Source organism: Chenopodium quinoa, unplaced genomic scaffold (genome assembly GCF_001683475.1).
Source record: "Chenopodium quinoa cultivar QQ74 unplaced genomic scaffold, ASM168347v1, whole genome shotgun sequence".
Taxonomy (NCBI): Eukaryota; Viridiplantae; Streptophyta; class Magnoliopsida; order Caryophyllales; family Amaranthaceae; genus Chenopodium; species Chenopodium quinoa.
The window spans coordinates 4,223,759-4,250,463 of NW_018742738.1; the positions used below are offsets into that span (position 1 = coordinate 4,223,759).

Below are 26,705 nucleotides of genomic sequence, written 5' to 3' on the forward strand. Positions count from 1 at the left end.
GGCATGATACTAACAAGATTAATAACAAACCCTAGCATGTCACTAAGCAATAAAAATCAAATCTTTACCCCTAACATGATAATAGCAATCATAAATATTAGGAAGAGCGTAGGAAGCATCACAACAATCATATTTAATATTAAAATTACCCTAGACATGATACTAGGAATATCATAATGACAGTATAAACATGATTTCTACATCATAACATCAATTAATTAATCAAAGTACTTACTTTGATGCCTCGTACCTCTTTATAATAACAAAATACACACGTTAGTAACTTCAAGGAAAATAATAAACAAAACAATCTAATTAAATAATTGAAAGAGAGATTTGAGACCAAACCCTCAGAAATTAAAACCTTTCACGTCTAGGGCGAAGGCAACTTCGAATATGGCTAGGTGTTTCTAGATCTTGCGAATGCGGAATTTTTTATGTGAAAAGGCTAGTTTAGAAAAGAGAGAGAGAATAATCAAGAAAATCTTGATAAGAGTTGGTGAATTGAAATAAGAATTGATGAAATCTGGTTATCGAAAACGGAGTTTTAATACGTTATATATAGACAAAATCAGGCAAAAAGATAATATTAACAAAACAGAGTCTGGCGCACGCAAAACAAGGTTGGCGCCAGACATTAGCCATTGGCGCCAGGCGCCGATGGCTAGCACCAGGCGCCAGGCCCGGTTCCAGGCGCCAATGCCTGGAGTCAGGCGCCAAGCTCGTTTTTAATGCTTTTTTGTTTTTATCATATCTTTTTGATCTGAAAGTCTAAATCAGGCATATAATATGTCGTTGAAAAGCTCTTAAAGTCTACTTTCCAACCCAATTAGAATCAGATTAAAATATTTTGTAGATAAAAATATATGACCAAAATAGTGGAAGGGTGTCAGTTTTGGATAAAGTTTCATGTCTCATTCATATCTTTTTCGTTATATCTCGGATTTAATATTATAATATATCATTGGAAAGATAATTTCAAGATTTATCCAACAGTATAAAATTTGGATAAATATTATGAGGCACGAAAATAAAATATGAATATATTCCACTTCGTAGAAAATAAGGGTTCTTAAAAGAGTAGTTTTATTCAATTTCAAACTCTTTAAAACATAATTATCAATCCTAACTCCGTTAGGATTATAAAGAAACATCTAGAGTATTCTAAAAGACTATAATCAATCCTAATAGCTTTAGGAATGATAATTAATAATAGGCCCTCCTCTAGATCATTGGGCCGCATATTATGCTCAAACCGGGCCCAGTTTGGTAAATTGGCCATAACTTCCTCAATATTCAACGGAATTGGGCTTATAATATATCGTTGGAAAGGTCTTTGCAAGACCCATCCAACTAAACTACTATTGGACCCATATCATGGACCAACCAAACTGGATTGGATGTTTTCTTAAAATAAAATTTTCAAAAGACAGAAAGAAGAGAAAAGAAATAAAAACTTTCCGCAACACTAGACCTTTCCACACTTTCGTTTCATTCGATTATGATTTGACGTGAAAGGTACTCATCACTGGGTTTGGTTTAGGGGAGACACAAATGGGTGTCTACAGTTTTGAACCAACTCGGGAAGATCTTAAGCGAGCCTAGGAAAGGTCTAAGGCGCGTAGGAACGCTCGCATCCAAAAGAAAGCAATCCCAATGGATCAGTATCCTCTTACACTCAATGGGCAATTCATATAAGAAGGAGAGGACTACCCATGTTATGAATTTCCCGAACCTTTTGTTATAAATGGCATAAGGCAACCGAGATTCGAAATTTTCTTAGATTGCTACTTTCTAAATGAAATCCCAACTCCTATCCACAAGGAGAAAGCACCCCCATGCTTTTTAATGTCATGGGATTACTATTTGGGCGAGAAAAAGATGAGCCGAGATACACAGAGGATATCTCCTCGCTCATCCAAACTGTCCTTCAAAGCGAGAACTTTGACTCCTCAAAGCTCATCACTCCAGCAGAAGGATCGATACAAGGGTGGCGTAAGACAGTCAAGGTGACTACTCTAAGTGGAAGGAAAATCTCCATAACGACAGGTCAAGGACCGATGTTTGAAGAGTCGTCTGAGTCAGAGTCAGAGTCAGAGTCCTTTCCTGTAGAGTCATCCAAGTACTTAGTTGTAGCACCCCCTCGTTCTTCTATTTCTTCTCGTAAGATAGTTAGTAATCAAGTCCCTGAGGACATCTCTCTTTTTGATGTAATGATTTCCAAATTCAATAATATGTCTTCTTCTGCTTACTCCTCGTGTTTTTCTTTAACCCAAGATGACGAGCATTGCTTAAGTAACAATGAAAAAGACAAAGAAATTATTAAAGCAATGGAAACACTTGACAAGAAAACACCGATAATTGAGGAAACTGAGACAGTTGATATCTCAAATGATTCAACCATTAAAAGAGAGGTTAAAATCGGATTAACACTTAATGAACAAGAAAGAACCGATTTAATTAATCTACTTAAAGAATTTATCGATGTATTTGCTTGGTCATATGAAGATATGCCAAGTATTAATAGATAAATAGCTCAACGCACTATACCACTTATTCCAGGAATGAAACCTGTAAAACAAAATTTGCGTCGAATGAAACCCGACGTAGATCTTAAAATAAAAGAAGAAGTTCAAAAACAAATAATTGCAGGTTTTATCAGGGTATCCAAATACCCCGAATGGGTGGCCAACGTCGTCCCAAATGAGCGAGTCCAAAGGACGACTTCCCTTTACTACACATCGATATTCTGGTAGATAATACAGCGAATCATACACTTCTCTCGTTTATGGATGGATACGCGGATACAATCAAATTCTCATGGAAGAAGAAGACATGGAGAAAACAACCTTCATAAAACCATGGGGTACTTACTGTTACACGGTGATGCTATTCGGGTTAAAAAACGCGGGTGCTACTTACTAACGAGCAGCGACTGCCTTACTCCATGACATGATGCACAAAAAGTTGAAGTATATGTGGACGATATGATAGCGAAGTCAAAAGATCGCCCAGGCCATCAAGTAGCCTTGAGAAAATTCTTTGAAAGGCTAAGGAAATACAACATGAGGTTTAATCCATCCAAGTGTGCTTTAAGAGTCACCTTAGGCAAGCTTTTGGGATATGTCATAAGCTTTAGAGGAATAGAGATAAACCTAACCAAGATAAAGGCAATCATGTCAATGCCTCCGCCCAAAAACAAGAAGCAAATTCGAGGATTTATTGGCCGGTTGCAATATATAAGTAGGTTCATATCTAAATTAACAACAATATGTGAACCAGTATTCAAAAATCTCAAAAAGAATGTACCAGTAATATGGGACGATGAGTGTGAAAAATCCTTTGAAAAGATCAAAGCCTATCTCACAAATCCTCCCGTATTAGCACCAGCACTTCCAGGAATACCTCTTAGGTTGTACCTAATAGTTAACAAGGAGACAATGGGAGCCATGCTTGCATAAGAAGTATAAGGTAAAGAAAATGCAATCTACTATCTAAGAAAAAAGATGCTCGAGTATGAAGTACGCTATACATCGCTTGAGAAATTATGCCTCGTAATGGTGTGGGCCACAGCCAAGTTAAGACATTACATGCTCTTGCATACAGTCTTTGTAGTCTCCCGAATGGATCTAGTTAAGTATTTATTCGAGAAGTCTACACTCAATGGGCGCATATCAAGATGGATAGTCAACTTAGCCCTGTTTGACGTAAGATTCATGCCTCAAAAAGCTTTCAAAGGATATGTGGTCTCAGATTTTCTAGCAGACTTTCCAATAGAAGATTCAACGCCAATACACGATAATGAATTTCCAGACGAAAACTTGATGGTCACAGAAGATGATACTTGGACTTTATACTTCGATGGAGCCTCAAACCAAAAGGGATGTGGCGTTAGAGTATTATTAGTATAACCTAAAGAAGAGTATGTTCCAATCTCCATAAAGCTAGATTTCGATGTTACCAATAACGCTGATGAATACAAAGCATGTGTGGTAGGCGTTGAAACAACTTTGGCATTGGAAGTGAAGAAATTACGAATATTCGGAGACTCTTCATTGATCATCAACCAGATTTCCAAAAGATGGAAAGTAAGGAGTGAAAGTCTAGCCCCTTACCAAACTTATTTGAAAACTCTTACCAATTAGTTAGAAAAAGGTAGAATACACATATCTACCTAGAGAGGAAAATCAATTTACTGATGCCTTGGCAAGACTGGCCTCAATGGTTAGGATTCCTATGGAAATCGAGCAAATGCCTCTAACCATAGAAAAAAGGCACAAACCGGCTTATATTCAAGCTATAGAAGATGATGAAGTGATTCAAGATGATGAAGAAGAAGAAGAACTGTGGTACACAGATATACTTAACTACGTCACCAAAGGAGAATACCCTCATCATGCTGACAAAAGAGCAAAACGAGCATTAAAACTCTTGGCTTCCCAATACGTACTCATAGACAACGAGTTACATAAAAGGGTACCTAAAGGTCGAGCTCTTTTATGTGTAGGGAAAAAGGATGCTCAAAGAGCTATGAGGATAGTCCACGAAGGCATTTGTGGAACCCATGTTAATTGCAAAATGCTAGTCCAAAAGATAATGCGAGAAGGATACTATTGGACTACCATGAATAGGGATTGCCATCAATATGTTAAAAGATGCCCTAAATGCCAAATCTACGCCAATTTACAACATGTTCCTCCATCTCTACTCTACACCTACTTTTCACCATGGCCATTCTCTACATGAGGAATTGATATTATTGGTAAAATTACTTCTCCAGGAAGAGGAGGTCATGAAATCCTAGTAGCAATTGATTACTTCACAAAGTGGGTTGAAGCACAATCATATGCTAAACTCGCCGCAAAACATGTAGCACTCTTTATCGAAAGGAATATTATTTGTCGATATGGAGTCCCACATGAAATGATAAGTGACAATGGAACTCACTTTCAAGCCGAGTGTGAAGAATTGTTACAAAAATATGGCATTCAACACCATCATTCTTCTCCTTATAGACCTCAAGCAAATGGAGCAGTTGAAGGAGCTAATAAAAATCTAAAGAATATCATCGAGAAACTGACAGAAAATTACAAGGATTAGCCTGACAAACTCCATTTCGCACTTTGGGGTTATCGCATGTCAATTCGCACATCAACAGGAAATACGCCATTCTCCTTGGTTTATGGAATGGATGTCGTACAACCTGTAGAGCTAGAGATACCATCTCTACGCATTGCACTAGAAAGTAAACTCGATGAAGTCGAATGGACAAGAGCGAGATATGAAGAGCTAATTCTACTTGATGAAAAGCGACTAGAAGCTTTACATCATACTCAATGCTATCAAACTTGTATGGATATGCATTTTAATAAGATGGTCAAGACAAGAAACATCAAAGTAGGAGATTTGGTGTTAAAAGCATTAAGGAAAAATATTTTGGATCCAAGAGGAAAATTTAGGCCTAATTGGTCTGGGCCCTATATTGTCAAAACAATCCTATCAGGAGGAGCAGCAAAATTAACTGATATGGATGGCAATGAGTTCTCGAACATGACAAATCTTGACCAACTTTAAAAGTACTACCCATAATTACTTGAGGATACTCATGAGAGCTACGTTTGGCTTGATTCCTCAGGAAAGGATACGTAGGCAACTCTTTACTCGTGCGGCCACTTTAATTCTCGCAAACCTTGCATCCCAGATATACAAAGAAATTCGACAGAAATTCGATGAAGCATTGGCGTCACAGAAAAAAGCCAGACGCCAGACGATAGCAGCCGGCGCCAGCCATAAACTAATGGCGCCGCACTTCTGGGAGTACCTGGGCATATTTCTGTGTTTTTTGGAAAATTTTCGACTTCTTACTAGTAAAAATTTCTGGAAAATTAAATTTTCTGTTTTCATTGCTTTAATAAATTAAATTTAAAGAAGGTGATTTAATTAAAAAGATGAAATTTCATTAATAAAATAAACTAAGAAATTACATTATTGATGGAATTTAAATAAAGCTTAATAAAACAAATTAACTTTAAATTCAAAACTAAGTCTAATAAATTGAAGGTTAAGCAATGCTTCAATCTTTCTTCTCTTTCTTTGCTCTCTTCCAATTTTTATCTGCATCCTCTTCATCGTCCGTGGCTTTAGCTTGTAGGTACCCTTTAGAGGACCTAAATTCAATTTTGGAGTAAATAGTTTCTCCCTTATCTAAGACTCCATGTTTCTTCTCTACCCAAACCTTCTTCTCTGAAGTGTCAGCTTTTCTTTTCCCTTTATCCTTTATAGAGCTCTTCTTCTTAGGCATCATAGGTGTTTTGAATTCAATCTTTTCACCCAAGCGTTCCTTAACAGGAATTACCTTGTCACCTAGACGACTCTTCACAACAGTTTTACTCAGATTTTTCTTTATGTCCTTTGAAGGTTTCTTGAAAAGTTACCTCTTCACATCATTGGGCAAGGAAGGAGGAACCTTTTGGGTAATCACTTCCCATAAAGGTCTAGGGCTCCAATATGCATCAAAGTTTTCTACTTCTTGAGAAACAGGGAATTCATAGGGACGATGAAGATCCCCAAAAGGAATTGTTTGAAGTAGGTCGTACTGTCTTTTTACTCTGCAGGGTTAATAAAAAGTCATCTTGGTTAAGCTTGGAAGACGATAGAAAGGTTTCTTGTTGACACCTACCATCTTCTCTATTTTTCACCAAGGGATGACCCACTTAATAGCAAAGTTGCAAGAGGCAAATACTTTTTCCATCCATGGCGCCCCATCTTAGAGAAGCGTTTCTTTCTCCTCATAAAGCAATTTGGAGTGTAATTTTCAACATTGTCAGGAGGATTAATTATTTTTAGTCTCTCCATTAGCCACATCTGCAAAAAATTCAATGCAAATAAATTAATATTACTATACAAAAATATGTTTTTGATTTTTGTAATTAAAAATATTATTTGTCTACCTGTAATAAAATTGGAGAGCCCCGAAAAGGTGCTTTTGGATTTCTCTTCAATTCATCAAGACTAAGCATAGTCTCTCCAATAATTAATGGCATTGGATTTCTCCCAGATTCGATATGTTCCATAACATTTGATATGATTGCTTAGCCCTCATTAGTTCTACCACTAGTGAGAAGATATTGGTTAAGCATGCAAAAGAGAAAAGCCCTTCTTCTACAAACATGAAAAGATTCAGAATAAGGTCTATCAAAGTAATGGCGTGCAAATTCTTTCAAACTAACTATACTACCATCTACAATATTTGTTAGATCTTTGTCTCTTAAATTAAAGAAGCGCTCAAAATCTTTATAATAATACTCATCTATTCTAGGGATTACCGCAAGATCTAATGAAGGGAAGCCTAAGATAGCATTGAATTCTTCCGGTAAAGGGCTAATTTAATCACACCCTAGTCTAAAACATTGAGTATCCATATCCCAATATTCTAAGGCGGTATGAATGAATTCTATATCAAGATCTACCCCCTTGACACCATAGATACCTCCCATATGAAAAAAGTCTAATTCTTTTCTCTCTTTGGCAGTTAAAGACCGACACCATTCATGTGTGAAGTTGGTAAAACTCCTAGTAATTAAAGACATGATTATTTTTATCAAAAGCTAAGACTATGTTTAATTTGCTGAAATTATGAGAAAATCGGCAGACCAGAGGGCTATTTATAGAAAACATCGGCACAGTTTCAATCTGGAAATGATCGGAGTTAGCGCTCTCCAGCGCCAAACGACGGTTCTGTCGTTTGGCGCTAGAGTCTGGCGCAAATCGCCTGTAGCAGCGCCTGGCGCCGATGCAAAACGCGTGGCGCCACATGGCGCTGACGTGTCTTATTAGTGAGCTTTTCAAAAATCGCGTTTTTTAGCTGATTCGAACCTGAACAATGGCTTTACGATTTTATCCCTTCTTATACCCTTTTAATTAATTTTGTATATTAATTATTTTTTCTTTTTTGGATTTTATTCAGACTTAATTTTAAGTTTGTTGTAAGTCCAATTTTATTTTTTCATTTTATTTTTGGGGAAAAGTCAGATACCCTCCATCAATAATAAAATGACGGAATTTTTGCGCAAAATTATTAATTATCACAATTCTTTTTACACACAAATATGCACATAAAAAATGAAAAATAAATTCAAGATAAATAAAGTCATAATATATAGATAATAATATGTATATACAATATGTCTAATAAAGGAGTCAATTAGGAAAAGTTCTACACAAGTAAAAATAAAAACAACATAGGTATAAACTACGGTGCTAGAGGATGCAAATGACGAGAGACACCCATCATATCATAGAACTGCGTAGTACGAGTCTCCACCAGCTCCAGCTCCAGTCTCTCCAGGAGGAGGAAAACACAGCACATGACCCGTCCACCAAAGGTCACCCTGAGGTTGAGGCTGCTGAGGCTGCTGCGATGACGAGCCGACCTCGTACATCCCACCACCTCTAGGAGCCGAGGTAGCCTCTCCTTGGCCTACCGGCTCAGCATGTACGCCCTCAGATGAAGAGCTCGAGCCCTCCAACGCCTCCGTCCGGGCAGCCTCAGAACGACAACCCCGACCGCCAGAACCAGTACGACGATGTCTCAAGCTAGACCTTGCTGGCTCTATCCGGACCTTAAGTCTCGTCCGGGTACGAGAAGGAATGGGCTGGCCTTGCAAGAAGAAACAAAGTCAGAAGTAATCAAAATAGAAACATAGCAATGCAAAAATAAGGAGAAAAGCTACCTCTTGAACAGCGTTGTCGCGACGACACGTAGCTGCGATCCTCATCTGAACGAGTTGGCTCTGGAAGGCATCTACACATCGTGCCATCGCCGTGACCACCTCACGCGAGAACTACTAAAGAAATAAAGTCAATAACAATGCATGAAAAATATGAACGAATTGCAAATAAATGAACTTACCCGAGTCTGGTGGCGAGGAATCGACCGCTCTACGAAGCGTTGATCTTCAGGAGCCGGAGGAATCATCTCCTCAATAGGCCCGTATGTCCCCTAGTAATGGATGGACATACGAGGGGGCACAAACTCAGTAGGCCCAGCCTGGTAAAAGCAAACCAAAGTCAGTAAAATATCACTTGGGGGCTACTTAGAAAAAGGTAATAGATGAAAATCATACCACCGCCTCCTCAGACGGGGGCCGGAGCTAACAATGGCAGCAGCTCCTCCTCATAGCCTGCCCCGGGATCGCATGAGATCGCCAAGGGGTACCATCCCTCTCCGACATACTAAGCAGCCTCGCGTCATTGAACATGTGACGCGGCGAAGAAGCAGGAATGATAAAAGCATCTGAGAAGTGCTAAATAGCAACCCTCTCTCCAAGGTATGCAACCGCTCCATACGTCCCTAAGAAGTAGCGACACTCAACAGTGTACTGTGCGGTTAACCCAGGGACAACCAAGCCGTTCCACGGCCGAAACTGCACATCAAGCTCCTGCGAAGAATGCCTATGAGGTGAGAATCTACCCAAATGTAATACAAAAGTGTTCAACTATGCAAAAAATCATACCGAGAGGATCTGCTCTCGAACATAGGCGGTACACATCTGAAAGTGACGGCCTCCCCAGCAGGCACTCACTGGAAACCCGCGTGGCAACGGTCTCACCGGCGCAAGTGAAGGAAAGTACTCGTAGAACCAGATCTACAAAAGACAAAAAGTATCAGCAAGTGCTAAACAAAGGCTTAGAGCTAAACTTTATGGGAGATAAAGTATACCTCTACGACTCTCTAGAAGCTAGACAAAGCGACGTTCCCCGTGTAGGACCGGTGTCGACACGAGTCTCGCAACGCTCAAACAAAATCAGCATAGGCCAAGCTGGCCCAGTCATAAGTCCCGATCATGTGAAGATCACGGACTGCAGGCAGGTAGTAAAGCAGCACTCTACTACCCTTGTTAGGGGAAAACGTCCCTGACAACAAGATAAGTGCAAAGATGCGCACCTGCTACTCTCGAGTGGTCGCATCGTCCTCAAAAGCTGCCGCAAGTGTTGACCGGCGAATACCGTTAGCACTGAACTGTGCTGACTCCACCTCAGCACAGGCCCGAACAACAATTGGACCTAGCAGCTCCTCAACCTTAGGAGAGTATACGTTAATGTTGTTGTCGAACGTCAGCGTAGTAGAACTAAACTCCAGTCCCGTAACGAGACTAAAGTCGGTTGGGGTGACCATCATCTCACCCCAAGGAAAGTGGAAAGTGTTGGTGGTGTCCTAGAAGAACTCCACCAGGGTGCGAGCCACGCGGTGACCCTCGTCCGAAGAAATCATGGCCACCGCGGCCGCGAACAGGGCAGTTAGCCCACAAGACTCCCATAGAAGTCTCGACTCTCCGTCGATGCTGATGTACATCCAATACAGGTCGCCCAGATTATCGTTGCTCGAACCATGGAAACGCGTCCTACCAGTAGTAATCCCACGACGCACCCTCTCAGAAATGTGGTGTTCGGGGGAGAAGTACAAAGTTCGCTCATCCCACTCAGGGAGGGGACCGAGAGAAGTGGACGGGTTGACATCCTCCTCTACGGGCTCATGCTCCCGTCGTGTGTCTTGGGACCGTGAACCCGAACCTCGCTGTCTATCCATACTACGTTGTGCAAAATAAACATAAATTAAGGTTCTATAGTATCTAAGGTTCGTCTAGCCGCATGATACTATATTCGCAAAAAACAGAGTACGAAGTACTAAAACAGAGCACAATTTCAATGTGAGCATATACGACATATTTCAAGCATCGAAATAATTTCTTGCAATACTATGGTAATTATTGTGACAAATTGGACAAGAATTGCTAGCAAAAACATCAAGAACAAGCCACATTGTCTTCCCGATCTTAAGAGGTCCAACAATGGTGATTTGTTTGTTTCTTCACCAAATTGAGTCAAACAAGTCTCGAAGTACTCCCAAGGAAATACATAAACATAATCAAGCAATTTCATGGCATAAAATTTGACAAACAAAGTGAATTAAGCAATTTAAGGTTCGAATTTTGTAGAATTTCGTGAACAAAGAATGTCAAATTCATAAAAAAACCGGAGTGAGTTTGAAGTAAACTTACATAGATTGGGAAAGTAGATGAAAAAAGCTTCAATTTGCTACAAATTTGAGCAAATTTGGTTGAGAAACGAGCAAGAACGACCAAAGAGAAGTTTCGCGGCGATTTACGAAGAAGAAGCAGCAGTAGCGGCGAAATGAGGAAGAAAGGGGATATATACGGAATTCCCAACTCTGGCGCCAAACAACATCTTTGGCGTCCGACGCCAAAGTTCAGCGCCTAGCGCTAGATCCAACATCTGGCGCCAAAGCCAAATCGTGGCGCCATCAACTTTTCAGCGGCGAAAGAATGCTCAGCTACTCAAAACGGTTATTTTGACCTTTTACAACAATTTTGGGTTCCTTGGTACGCCCGTTAGCCCCTCTAAGTAATTTGACATAATCTAGTAATCGGCTCGATTACAATTGCATTAAGTGATTGACCTGCTGAATGATCGTCTCACTTAGCATAAAGTGCCTAAGCATTGGCTAATCAAAGGCACCGACGTAATGGTTCATAAACAGTAAAAGGCACCGAATTAATGGTTCATAACCAGCAAAGGCACCGACATACTGGTTCACAATTCAAAGCAACAAAAGCGCCGACGTACAGGCATAGCAAAAGCAAAGGATCGACAGGCGTTGGTCTTCGGTGATACTCTTCACGGTATTGTCGCAACAAGTGAGGATAGTTTCAGGCGAAGCAATCTTCGATCGTTTTCCCTAGCTTGCGGAGGATGGTCACAAAGCGCTAGAAGGTGGTTTCAGGCGAAGCAATCTTTGATGGGGTTCTCTAGCTTGTAGAAGTCTATCATATCGGAATGGAGGCAGTTAGAGGCGTAGCTGTCTTCAGGCGGTATTCTCTAGCTTGTAGAAGATCTTTAAAACAAACAACAGGATGGCGTTCCCTAGCTTGCGGAAGGTTGTCACAACAACAGCAACAAATCGTTTATTTCCAGAGACGTGTGCTCGACGGTGCAAGATACGCGTTTCTTAACACTTTTATCTGTTTAACTAACGCTAGTTTGCAGGTATTGACGTTACAAGAGTGATTTAGGATCGCAGAACGTTTTAAATCATTCTCCGTCCCTATCGATACTTTGACTTATGTTTTCGAAACTTGCGTTTCTCCTAACTCAGTCCAAGTGGGGGCTTCTGTAGACACCCAATTGTGTCTCCCCAAAACCAAACCCAGTGATGAGTACCTTTCACGTCAAATCATAATCGAATGAGGTGAAAGTGTGGAAAGTCTAGTGTTGCGGTTAGTATTTATTTCTTTTCTTTCTTTTTGTTTTTGAAAACCTATTTTAAGAAAACAGCCAATACAGTTTGGTTTGGTCCATGGAAAGGGTTTAATAATAGTGTAGTTGGGTTGGGTTCAAAAAGAGCTTTCCAACGATATATTATAAGCCCAATTCCTATGAATAATGAGGAAGTTATGGCCAAATTACTAAAATGGGCCCGGTTTAATATTTATATGCAGCCCAATGATCTAGAGGAGGGCCTAATATTGATTTATCATTCCTAATGCAATTAGAATTGATTATAGTCTTCTAGATTTTTCTAGAAAGTTCTTTTTATTCCTAATTTAATTAGCATTGATAAATTGACTTTAGTTGACTTTTTAGAGATTTAATCAAAATAAAAGAAGTGTTTTTGAGGACAATACGATTTCGCCCTCCTCTACGGATAAATTTTATCAAATTAAGAAAACGCGTGGAAATTGTTTTCTAGCGTCTGATGACAGGACCAGCGCTTGGTGCCAGGCTTGGTGTCTGGCGCTAGACCTGGCGTCTGGTGCTAGAGTCTAGCGTTTGGCGCCAATTTGTTTTATTATTTTCGAAACTCTGATTCGTTTTTTATCCATCCGACTGATTTTCTATATAAATAGCCTCCTAAAACCTTCGTTTTCAATCATCAAATCTCATCAATTCTTATTTTCTCTCTCACTAACTCTCTTCAAGATTCTCTTGATTTCTCTCTCTCTCTCTTTTCTAAACTAGCCTTTTGCATATAAAATTTCGCATTCACAAAATCTAGAAACACCTAGCCAAGTTCGAAGTTGTCTTCGCCCAGGACGTGAAAGGTTTTAAAATCTGAGGGTTTGGTCCCAAATCTCTATTTCAATTATTTAATTTAATTGTTTGGTTTCATTATTTTCATTGAAGTTACTAACGTGTGTATTTTGTTATTAGTAAGAGGTATGAGGCATCCAAGTAAGTGCTTTTATTGATTTGTTGATATTATGATATAGAAATCATGACTAGATTGTTATTATGATTCCTAGTGTCATGTTAGGGCGTTTTGATCTTCCTAGTATCATGTTTAGGGTAAAGAATAAGTTCCTTAGATCAATTGTGATTTCTATGATGCCTTTTATTGTCTTTTCTATTATTCATGTTAGTATCATGTTAGGGCTATATATTTGATCTTTATTGTTTAGTGACATGTTAGGGTTTGTTATTAATCTTATTAGTATCATGTCTAGGATCTTGCTATTAATATTATGCTTTAACATGATTGTTATTATGTTTTATGATTTATAATTAATTATGATTATGTTGCTTGATTATATTATTGTTATTGCTTGATCACGCCTTTTATGAATGTTTAAAGGGAATTGGTACTTGTAATCACGCTTAATAAGATAATTAATAATCTTGTTTAGGGTAATATAATTATAATTCAAGTGATCGCCAATAATAAATTTGTTTGTGCATTAATATTCAACAAACATAGATAAGCAAGTTTAGGGTTAAACCTATTGATTGCTTGTTGGTCTGAAATCGCACATAAATACAATCAGAATAAAGTAGAGGCCTATTATTAGGGCAGGTTCAATCTCTTTTAGGTTGGATTTGTATCTTTATCCCTGAACTACCAGTCATGGTCCCAAACCTATTGGAGTTTACGATAACCTGGATCGTTAAGGGGTGTAACCTTCACCCTATGAACGGTTTACAAGTTCCTAAAACTTGTTGGCGACTCTTTTGCTCTAATTTCCTTCCCTTTGGACCCCACCATGCTTTAGTGTATAATCACAGTGGGGTTCAAGTTACATATACATATATATATATATATATATATATATATATATATATATATATATATATATATATATATATATATATATATATATATATATATATTATCTGATGTTGTATAAATAAATAACTTTTTTTAATTTAAGGATGATGTTGCGGTTCATGAGATTATCCCACGACAATCACATGATAATATGTTGGTTGTTAGCAAGATAAATGTTTTAAAAATCAAGTTACCTTTGGAAAAACAAGCTTCTGAAGTGCTCACTACATTTTCTTATGAGATGTTTAAGGAGCAATGTGGCAAGTCAAGCCAATATTTTATCATTTTCAGTAGTGGGTATGATTTCTCGGTTAGATATTATGCAAACGAAAAAAGTCAGTGTCATAAAGTGTTTTGGGATGGGAACATTGCAATGTGCTCCTGCAAGCAGTACGAGTTCCTAATTTGTAGGCACATATTGCGAATATTTCTTCAAAAAGACTGTCATAAGTTCCATCTACTTACTTTCCTAACCGTTGGCGCCTTGATGGAAGTACCACTTCAATTGATCAAGTTCCAGATGAGCAAATTATACAATCAAATGAGTTGGTTATTGATGATGATGATATTTCATGTCCTCTAAAGTCGAAGCCCAAAGGACGACTAAAAAATAAACGGCAAGTGGGTGGAAAAGAGTTGGCAAAACAAACAAGACATTGTTATAAGTATAGGAAACCGGGACATTATGGGAAACAATTGTTGGATGGATAAGGAGAATGCAAATATTACAGATGATGCACCCAGAAAAAAGAACAAAGTTGTTGCGTGTAGAGAAGATTTGAATCCTATTTTTTTAGTCAAATATTAGATGAGAACTATATTAAGGTATTGCTGTTGATTTTCTTTTTATGCACTAAGATACCTAAATATTGATATTTTTACTTTTTAAGGTACTAGTCGTTGGAGCACACGCGTTGCGCGTGCCCCCCGACGACAAGATAAGTAAAATTCGTGGTGGTATTCGGGTTTTGTAATAATAAGGATACATGAATTTTCTATGGGGAAATATCTACGAAAAAACAATTATTATAAGTGAAATTATCTAGAATTTGTTATAATTCAAAGATTTTTAAAAAATTATACTATTGTTTTAGATATTATTTTCGAATAGCTTTATTTTTAAATGATTGTGATAAACAGTATTAATAAAAAAATGCAATACTAATGGTATATTAGTTTGTTAGACTTTTTAAAGTAGAAAATTTTCGAGTGGTTTTTAAAAATTAAATTAGTTAGATTTTGTAATCGATGCGGAAGGTATAAAATGAATGAGAAATATCATTTGTGTATGCATTAAAGTTTATTTGCTGGTCATTTATCTATAAATTATTTTATGTATGATTTTTTTTTATATAAAAAATACAGTTGGAGGGAATAGCTTTACACTTTTATATTTAAGATTATATTCGTTAGAGCACACACTACGCGCTTGACCCACCCACCCCCCCACCCCACGGTATGATATGTAAGATTTGTGGAATGTTGATCGTATTTCGTAGTTTGGGGTGTTATATATTAACATGATAATTAGGGGATCTTATTTGTGTGGTAGTCACTAACTTGATTTTAAGTTCTTCCTATCTCTTCTTCCTTCATATGTACCCTGTCTGTTATATTTCTTCCTCGTCATATCTCAATTCCCTTTTCTATTTATTCTTGCTTTCTTTCACCATCTGCTCCTTTTTTTTTCCTCCAACCTATTTTATCTTCTTGTATGGTTTGAACGGTTAAGTAAGCCTCCATCTCTCTCTTATTCTATCCTGACTCTTCCCTCTTTCCCGACTCATCTATCTCTTTATCACTCTATCTCTCTCTCCTTGCCCCTCTTTCTCTTAATTGCTCTATTTCTTTCTCTTCCGGCCCTTATCTCTCTTTTTCTCCCATCCTCTCTCTCTCTCTCTCTTTCTCTATGCCGACCCTTCTATATCTCTTTCTCACACCTTTCTCTCATTCGACTCCCTCCCCCCCCCCCCCTTCTTTCTCTTTCTCCCACTCCTTCACTTTTTCCTATCTCTCTCACTCCTCCTCCTACTCTCCCCCTTTTTTCTTTTCTATCTTCTCCTCCTCCCACTCCCTCTTTCTCTTCATCTCTTCTCCTCCCTCCATCCTTCTTTCATTTTATCTCTTAAAAGCTATCTATTAATATGATTATATAAACATTTAAAAACAATTTACTTGAGAATCCAACATAATTCTACTATAAGGTTAAATGTTTTATTCTAAAAGTGTCACAAATTACTTAACATTTCCATAATCATCACAAAACCGCATTTGTTAATGAATATCATTTAGTGAAAGATTTGAAGTTTGTCCAACTCTAATTGTCGATTTCTATTCCCTCTTTCTTGGTCACCCTGTTTCTCTATCCCTACAACTTTCATTTTCTTTTATTTATGTTTATAATTTTGAGTAGTTTTGAAAGTTTCTTAAACTTATTTTCATCTCCTAAATTTCACCTAAAAAGTCTCTCTCTAAAATATCAAAAGTACAGGTGTCGATGTAAATATGTATCATGATATCATATGCATACAATCTCCAAAGTGAAACGCATTAAGAAATTGATTGGACTACTTCCTACATCCAAAGCATATAAAGTAGTTTGACAAATAAAAACATGGAGTTAAAGCGCAAATTTGCATAATGCTCTACCTATTGAGGAAAGAGGCTAGTGTTATTTAGGGCAATATAAGTAAAAGTGATGCGTTTAAAAATTACCCATCTTACAATAATCCTCTTTAATAACCCAGAAAATAGGATGTTTTCACCTTTAAAAGCTTATTGTGCAGTTAGTGAGGAAAAAACAGAAGCTTAATGTACAACCAGCTAACAATTTGAAATGCAACAACTTCCACTCCAAATAATCCAGAACAAAACAAATTGATCATATTCTTAGATTATACATGTATCTTAAAGAACATATTAAATGCCCAGTTTGACAAGAATTAAATCAAGCTATATCAAACACATAATTAGAAGATAATTTACAAAGTATAGAATTTCGGGCCTACTAAGAAAATTCTCGATGTAAAAAATGGATCTAAAAATGTGTAAAATAACAAGCCAAAAAGCTACAAAGCTCAATATTATTACTCCGTACTATATATTTGTAAACACTTGTGAAGCTCACATTTTGTTTTGCCTGAACAAGAAGATAAAGAAAAGCGATCTGTTGCATTTGAAGTCATAATTGTCATCGCTATATGCTTCATGCAATGAGCTGCATACCTGCAGTTGCTACCTTAGAATTAACCTGAAAGAGTCAGAACTCCAATTAATCAAAACCAAATATTTCAGATGAAAATAAGGAATTCTTGATATCACACTTGTAGTGGCATCATATAACTTTAGACAGTTTTCTTGTTTTTGCAAGCATACCTTACTGCTTTATCTATTAACAGACATTTATTGATCCCTAATCAAAAGCATAAAGTTTGATAATAGTATAATACAGGTAGTATAATACAGGATTTCAAGTTCACAATTACTACAAAAGAAAATAAATGGATAGTTGAGCACTCTCGTATAATAAAGCAATACATGGCTGTCCATTTTGGATCAAGAGTGTTATAAAGGTGTAATCATTGAAGATAATTTAAAACAATTAGCTCAATTTTGAAATCATTAAATCTTTTAATAAACAATTATTGGAGTCGTCTTTTATTACATGACAATTTACCGAAGAGCAACAATTTCAAGATGCTAGTCAGAGCTAATTTTCTAACAACCTTCATTAAGAAAATAATCAATTAGACATTTAGCAATCTTAATCAAATAAATAAATAGATAAATAAAGCCCTAACTTTAGAATGCAGAGAAATCAAATCCCTATATTTTTTACCAAATTGCATCGAAACTACCCCAAAATAATGAATTAATTGATTTAAACTGGAAAACTACAATTTTAAAACGATTGAATTGATTCGAGAAAACCCCTCAATTTTAAACGAACTCAATTAAATCAAAAGCCCCCAATTTCTTATCAAATTGAATTGAGAAATTCTTAATTTTAAAATGAACTAAATAAAGGAAACCATGGAAATGAAGAGATACCTTAGTAGCAAGTTTCTAAGTAAGAGCCATTGAATTAGTTATCCATAAATCAAAATCACACACACACACACACAAGTACTCAATTTAGAAAGGAAGCACAACAGCCCCAAACAAAACAAACAACCCTTGCAGTAGCAACAAGCACAGAACAATGATACTCAAGAAGAACACAAGAACAATCACACCACAACAACTAACTCACAAGCACCACACAGCAATCCCACACACTACCATAACACGAAGGGAAAAAAAGACCTTGGAAAAGTTCCTCACATTTGCACACAAAGACCCTAAGATTACCTTTTGAATTCTAACAAGGATGAAAAAAATACGAGTGTTTACAGTATGACTATTACAGAGACATCTAACAAGCAAAACTCTCTCCCAGATTTATCTATACAAAGTAAATACCTTAGCGGGTTTCAGTACAGAAGTAGGTTAGCTGTGTTCCATATTTTCCCTAAATTAAAACATGAAACCAAATCTGTTGAAAAAATAATTCAGAGGCAAACTTTATAAAGTTAAAGTTGATATATAAGAGAAAACCATTAAAAGTGGTTTAAGGAAAAGTGTGTTGTTTGTTCTACTTCCCACAGCCCTTCATACCTCTTAACTAAAGTAAGCAAACACTGCCCAATTGCAAGCTCGTTTTTTACAGCGATCCCCAACCCAACATGTGACCTAGAGATCAAATTAGCGTCGACATTCAACATGATAATACCTTCAGAGAGGATGGGGGGAGAGGGAAATCCAACTTGATGCAGAAGGGTAGTCATGAGCTGCAGTTCTAACGAATATTTTGTGTGTATAACGGCCATACATTTTACAAATCCCATAGTTGTATACACTATGTTCAATATTATGTTTTCAAAGATGAAGTTGTTCCTGTAGAACCAAGTAGCACACATCATAGCAAGTATAGTTGCGAGTTAAGAAGGATTACCACATCAAGGATAGGACCTTTCCCTGAAGAAGCAGCATGGTTTGGAGCCACATCCTTCGTTTTATCCCCTGTCATAAGACAAATTGGGAAGATTCAAGGCATAGAGCATATAAGGCTTATGATCTCGTATTTTATTGAACACAAACCACTGCAAGTAAAACGAATTAAAACACTATATATATTGCAACTACATGTTAGAATGTTACGAACTTGATTTGTCTTTTTAAGAGCATGCTACATTTAACATAACTAACTTCAATCACCTCTGCCATGCACTGATTTAAAGTTGCAGACTTTACCTGAAACTGATTCACTTGCATCTTGACCATCTAGCAGCAAAATCGATAGTCCCCAAGTAATGAAAACCTCTAGCAGACTTCATTAAGAAAATAATCAATTAGATACTGAAAGATCTTAATCAAATAGATAAATAAATAAATAAATAAATAAATAAATAAGACTCTAACTTTAAAATGCAAGGGCATATAATCCCAATTTTTTACCAAATTGAATCAAAACACCCCATAATCTCGAAATTATTTTTCACCCTCCATTTCTGCATATATAGAAATTAAAGCACCGCTCATAATCAAGGTACAAGAAATACAACGAAAAAAGGGAAATGAACACAACCTTAAAGGAAGAAACAATAAAGCACAACCAATCTTCATGAAACAACTACTCATACATCACTCATACAAAAGAACACAAAATAAATAAATTTCAAACCGATTTTAACAATAATGGTGCAAATATAACCTAATTCGGGCAGCTGATCTAGCGTGGCTGGTTTTGTCATTTTTAGAGTTTAAATGACTGTAATTGGTTTAGGCTGTAATTCAGATTTTTTTTTATCAAAATAGCAAGAAAAACATGTTTTGTTCCTCGAAGTTGCCATTTTCAAAAATGTAAAGAAAATTCTATCAATCTTTTACAAAACTTTGATGAAACTTAAAATTGGCCATAATTTAACAACAGACGATTAAATGTAGCCTTGTTCTTTTTATCATTCCCTAATTGTGGGTAACTTTTCCAACTTACAAAGTAAATAAGTAACAAATCTAAGTACCCATTCTACGTAAGAGCATCATATTCATCAAATGACATAAAAAAATTGACAACATTACTAAGAATATGAAATAATTAGTAAAGAGAAAACAAAAACAATTAAATGAAAGAACCCATGCATAAATTTGCACGAAAACAAACACCCATCCAAAAAAAAAAGAAGCAACAAATCAAACTCTAGAATATCAAAGTAAAATAGAGCAGAATTATACCTTTCCGGTGAGAAATTTTCCAGAAAAAGATAAAACCCAAAATAATATGATGAAGAACAAGTTTGTTCTGCAAGAAAATTGAGAAAATTCAAAGAAATTGTATTAAAAGAAGTAAAAATAAGAGGGAAATGAAGATAAAAAGTGTAGAATATAAATGAGAAATTCCAGTTTGTTAATTGCTATTATTAAAAGGTAATGAAGCTTTAGCTAAACTTGTTTCTCTTTTATATGCTTGAAATGGTTGGATTTTATTTATTTATTTATTTATTTTTAGGAAAGGTTAGGCATATATTATTACAAAACAAATTTCTCCAAAGAGATAATGCTTTGGGGAAACGGACTCATACAAACAAGTTCTGAAACATTACGAGTCTCCCACTGAGCTACAAGATGGGCTACCGAGTTGCCTACCCTTCTCACATGTGACGAAATAAAAACATTAAACATACTTGACATACCCTAATATCATCATAAATTATGCAAATTGGAGAATAGCCTGTGAAGTTGTTATCAATCTCTGAAATACCTTAGCAGAGTCTCAATCCAGATGTTCAAGATGCCCAACCTATGTGCAATTTGCATTCCAAAGCGCACCGCTTCAGCTTCTGCTGCCTCCACCTCTAATCCCGCAGGCACCCTTCGAACAACAGCCCACAGCAGCTCCCCGTGTTCATCTCGAGCAACCGCACCAAGACCCACATATTGAGCCGTGATGTGTGCATCAGCATTTATTTTGGTGAGCCCTGCAGGAGGTTTTATCCAAGAAGAGATCAGTCGAGGTGCACTTTGGGTAGAACAGCTATACATAAAATTAAATACTCCTATAAAACTGCATGAATTTTCTTAATTATACAAACTACATCTAATATATGCATATTTTCAAGTATCAAATCACAGTCATTCGACCAATATACTATGTTCAGTAACTTAACAAACAGAATTAAGCACTTGTTTAGCGATTGTTAGCTCGAATCTCAGATATTTTTCCATATCTCAGTATATAGAGCAGCAAAATCAGATAATAAATTCAAAATAACAAATAAAATCGAATTAAATCTTTTTTTCAGATAGATCTGCGCAAAAGTGAACATCTAAACCCTAAAAACCAGAAGAAAAAAAAAACAAAACAAAACAAAATAACAAAAAATAACAAAAAAAACAAAAAAAAAAACAGAAAAATTAAAGAAAACACACAAACCTGAGCAGCTTTGTAAGCATTCAAAGTATCTTCAGACTTCCGCAGCAGTTTTCCTTTCATCGGCATATATAAATTAAGCCAGTTCTCTCCCTTTTTTTTTTCCTTTCTCAGGTCAAAATCAAAACGCCGAAATCACCACTCCTTCATCAAGAAAAATAGTTTGATTTTTCAATCGAAATCCAGAAAATTAATTAAGAAGAATTATCTTCGATTTTTCAATCGAAATTCAGATTAATTAAGAAGAATTACAAAAAAAAAATGTATCAATCAAAATTCAGATTATTAATTAAGAAAAATTACCCAAAAAAAATAGCACAAAAAAGGATTCAACCCCATGAAAAACGAAATAATTTCACACAAATACACCCACAAAGATTCAACCCAAAAAATTAGAAAACATATCCAAATCAACAGGGACATATGTGCAAAAAATCCACGACAATCGAGCAAGTAAAGCCTAAAAATCTGAAACTAAATCGAGAAAGAGGAAAGAGTTCGAACCTGATGAATGTGACGATCTGAAAATCGTCTTCCACAATCTCAGACACGAAGAATTGGAAGCACCATCGAAAGGGATGATCGGTGGTCTTGAGCAAGTTGCTGAAGTTTTCCCTCTCTAGCTTTCTCTCTCCTTGTTTCCCCTAAAGAAATGCTCTGACCTTTCCTTCTGAGATGAAATCAGAGAGAGGAAAGTCGGTGATAATGAAGCAAGGGGTCCACTTTCAATTACAGTTGTCACACATAATGCACTTGGCTAAGAAAGGGCAATTTCGGCAATTCATTAAATATAGGGGTGTCTTTGTAATAGCACCAGAGTTCACTGTTCATAAGAACAGTATTTAGTTTTGCATGTTTTGTAAGGTCTATAGATTCTAATTTCTATTATTTTTTTGGATTTGGAATCAATATAATGGAAAAAATGGGGAAAAAGTAACTACAAATTTATAGTAGACATGAAGCTTTTCTTCCAAAATAAAAAAAAAAAAAAAAAAAGATGATATGAAGGAAAAAAATGTATACTCTTAATTGTAATACTACTCTTGTATCGTTCTATGACTCATGGGAAATATATGAGATCATGGAGAATTGAATATCTTAAATGAAAAGTAGCATTAATTGTTAATCTATTGAAATTTGATTTTGTTACATTGTTTTATGGACATATAATCATATTAAATGAGTAATAATTAATAAATTGATGATAAGTAATATATAAATATTTATACCTTAACTAACGCCCCGGGGCGGCCGTTAGCTGGATCGAAATTAAAACAGGAAAAATAAAAAACTGGGTTGATGTTATAAAATAGAGAGAAAATATGAGATTGGGAGAGAATAGAGATATCTATTATTCCATATATTAGGGGTATATATACATAGAATACAATAATTAGGGTTTGCTTAGAAAATAATAAACCCTAAATCTATAATATTTCGAAATGATATAAGGATAATGGATATCCACACAATATTTTCATAACACTCCCCTGGATGTCCATTATCAAATATTGTGTCTCATTAAAACCTTAATAGTTAAAACCCTATGGGATAAAAACCTAATTAAGGAAAAAAAGAACAACATTCTTCGTAATACAATCGGGATGTTGCCTCGTTAAAAAAGGCTTACCAGGAAAACCTAATGTGGGACAAAGTCATGGTAAAGGGAAAAAGAGTGCAGCGCGTATTTTCTCCCCATGATAAATACATAACTTGAAATTATCTAGTGCTGCAATGAATCCAATATGACTAGGTGTCTTCTTATATGTAGTATAATATCATTCCTTGCTTTTCAACCCTCCTAGTTTGAATTTGTATCTATAAGTCTTCACGTGAATATATATAGTGTCTTCACCATGTATGGATTTATAACTGTATCATTCCAAAGCTCTGTTTGAATAAAGTTACTTCAAAAGTTAAACTTATGCGGTTACGCCTTCTTCTATAGGTCGTGAATAATAGAAATTGATGATTATTATTTGATCAAACAATCCTTAATGGCAACACATGATATTATTAATGTTGCTCTTCAATCTCGTATTAATATAACACATGTGATTATATACAATGATCATGGTTCTTCTAGACCATTATAAAACAGTCTTATGCATAAGTATCCCAATGATATTCTTTAGATTATTCATAATTGACATGATAGTTCTCTTGCAAATACAAATAGTAATTTCACTAAATTTTATATGCTCAATCTTCAGGTAAGATGTTGACAAGGGGAAAACTAGGTCGTTATCTAATCTTCTCTCGGTCAAACTAAATTTATAAAAACTTAACAAACCTAAATACGAGTATAGAGGCAAGTCAAGGGTCGAACCCAAAGGAACGATAATGTTCAAGCATTTTCAATTATGCGCCTAAGCTGGGTCGAAATCGAAGGTAAGAGAGGAAACTAACAACTAACAACACTACTACAAAATTGGCCAAAGAGACCCGTCCAAACTAGCCAAAGAGACTGCCTCAGAGGCGGTGTCTAGCGCAGCGGTCTCTTTAGTAAAGAGAGTTCTTTATTAGAGGCGGTCTCTAGAATGTGAAAGTTAAGACCGCCTCTTAAACATAAGGGGTCTCAATTTTTAAGGATATTGAGACTGCATTTTTAAGAAAAGCAGTCTCTGTTTTCAGAAAACTGAGACCGCATATCTTAAATAAGCAGTCTCTTTTTTGAGAAAAATGAGACCGCTTTTTAGCTTAACAAGTCTCTTTGGTCTCATTTTAAATTAAAAAAAAAAGATTTTTTTATAATTACAATTCATTAATAATAATTTTTTTAATTTTATTAATTTTTTCCATTATTAAATAAGAAGTTTTTTTTTTTGACAGAATTATTAAATAAGAAATTAAAAAAAAAATATTCTTGCATTTCATACACCTCAAAAATTACGTACATAGTAATTACAGATTTCAATACATAAATCAAAATGAAATTTTGGAAATGACGACTATAAACTACCCAGATCTTCAATTACAGATTTCTTCTATTCAAACTTGAAACTTGAAAGATCGGTACCTACAACCACAGATATAGACATGTCAAAAAAAAAAAAGAAAAAAAAAGCAAATATTATTATCCAGAAAATAAATCATAACAATGAACAAAAACTTGAAAAAAAAATAACAAACTAAAATTCGTTTACAATAAAAAAAATTGAGAAATTGTTCAGTTTAACTAATGACTTACGAGAATCCAAAGTAAAATTCGTTTAAAATGATATTGAACACAACCAAAGCAAAAAAAAGAAATCAAAGACAAGTTACAGAACAATTCGTCATTAAAATCTCAAAGGAATTTTTTTAAAAAAAAATACCATAACTTAAACCTAAAGCGCTGAATTCGAAATTGGAAATGGAAACAGAAATAGAAAATCAAATGCGAAATTAATAAAGACAAAAATTACTAGATCTGATTTCATATGAAAGAAGTAAGCAATAATAACGAAAAAATAGTATATCTGACTATGAAAGGTGTTTTTAAACAAAAATATCATAATAAATTGGAGAAAATAATTTTTGAAACGAAAACATTAACAAGCAAACAAAAAATCTACTATCGGCTAAACTAAAAATCGGACAAATTATTGTTTTAACAATAAAAAAGGATGTTAAATAGCATTATTATAATAAATTCAGATTTTTCATTAAAAAAAACTGAAAAAAAATGAAGATCAACCCTTAATAACAAAAAATAATACAAAACTCACCTTGTAATAGATCTTGAAAATTTGAAATGATAGAGGGTAGATAACTTCTTGAGATTGAGAAAGAAGTAAAGGATGAAATTTTATGTGTGAGACTCACCCTAGAAACCAGAAAAAATGATCAAGCAAGAGGAAAACAAATTGAGATGGTGAGAGGAGGGAGAAGAGATAAAAAGAAAAGATGAAATGAAATGAGTTGAGAGTGCAAAGTGGCGGAGGACTATAGTGAGAAAATGAAAAGTATGTTCTAGGGTTTGGTACTTAATCGGCTTAATTATGGCTGCCTCAATATATGCGGGTGAATCAAATTTCTCATATTTTCAAAAACAACATCCAAGAGACCGGTTATGTTAATTGGTCGGTTTCTTGGATATTACTTGAGACCGGTTATGTTAATTGACCGGTTTCTTGGATATTACTTGAGACCGGTTATGTTAATTGACCGATTTCTTGGATATTACTTGAGACCGGTTATGTTAATTGACCGATTTCTTGGATATTACTTGAGACCTGTCATCTAAAATGACGGGTCCCTCCATATTCCTCAACTTTTTAAAAAAATCCCAAGATACCTATTTTCTTAAATGACCAGTCTCCTTGATATCTCGAGAGACCTATCATTCAAGATAATCGGTCTCTCCTCAATAAGAGACCTGTTATGCACTTAACCGGTCTCTTATTTTGGGTCTCTTTGGCTATTTTTGTAGTAGTACGAAACAAGTAACCAAGGAGATAAAACACTAGGAACGGGGATCAACAAGTAATCATGTCAATTGCAACAACTTGGGAAGAGCATGTCAATCAATGGTTGTGAAGACTAATGATAAGAGCAATCAATTGGAATTAAAGAGCTATCTCCTAATTTTTAAGCTAGGGATCAATATGAATAACAAACTAAGAGAACCACAATTAAAACCAATCGATAATTTCAATTCCTAAATCAATTGTTCGTGTCATTAGCAATTACAATGCAATCTAGCATAATTCTCAAGGCCTAATCGAATTACACACATGAAAACCTTCACTAATCACTTTAATCTTAACAATCAATCAACACAATTCCCAAATTAATCACAATTAATCAATCATACAAGTTTCACCCAATTCCTAGCCAACAACTACTCAACTATCATCATCTATTAACAATCAACTAAAGAAATCAAGAATCAACAATATAACACGAACAACTACACTACTCAAGCATCAAACATCAAAATCAATCCAAACAAACATGAAATTAAATACAAAAATAAGGTGAGATAGAGTTAAGAATGCTTATTGATAATAGAGAAGATCTTGAACACAATTGTCACACTTGAATCATCAATATCTCAATCACCATTGAAATCCTTCACTTTCTCTCTCTAAAACTACTCCTAATCTAGAGAGAGAACCTCCTAATCTAACC

The 26,705-nt window shown here is 35.6% G+C and overlaps 1 protein-coding gene and 1 long non-coding RNA gene across 6 annotated transcripts; both read right to left on the reverse strand.

Annotated features, from left to right (window-relative positions):
- Positions 1-16,936: 16,936 nt before the first annotated feature.
- Positions 16,937-22,274, reverse strand: LOC110724154. Of its 5 annotated transcripts, XM_021903541.1 has the most exons (9): positions 22,095-22,274; positions 21,594-21,734; positions 20,922-21,137; positions 20,396-20,462; positions 19,619-19,671; positions 19,415-19,491; positions 19,116-19,183; positions 17,787-17,847; positions 16,937-17,372 (listed from the first exon to the last, which is right to left on the reverse strand). In XM_021903541.1, the coding sequence occupies exons 2-9, from the start codon at positions 21,611-21,613 to the stop codon at positions 17,368-17,370; spliced, it is 567 nt and encodes a 188-aa protein (XP_021759233.1). In that variant the 5' UTR covers positions 21,614-21,734; positions 22,095-22,274; the 3' UTR covers positions 16,937-17,367. The 5 variants fall into 5 exon arrangements, 3 of the variants coding, with proteins under 3 accessions (XP_021759233.1, XP_021759236.1, XP_021759234.1); XR_002511870.1 differs by lacking the exon at positions 17,787-17,847 and having other exon boundaries at positions 18,584-19,183; positions 22,095-22,272; XM_021903544.1 differs by lacking the exon at positions 22,095-22,274 and having other exon boundaries at positions 20,922-21,138.
- Positions 22,275-24,439: 2,165 nt separating this feature from the next.
- Positions 24,440-25,651, reverse strand: LOC110724014. Its single transcript, XR_002511807.1, has 2 exons — positions 25,301-25,651; positions 24,440-24,609 (listed from the first exon to the last, which is right to left on the reverse strand). It is a non-coding gene; the product is annotated as an uncharacterized LOC110724014 (long non-coding RNA).
- Positions 25,652-26,705: the final 1,054 nt, after the last annotated feature.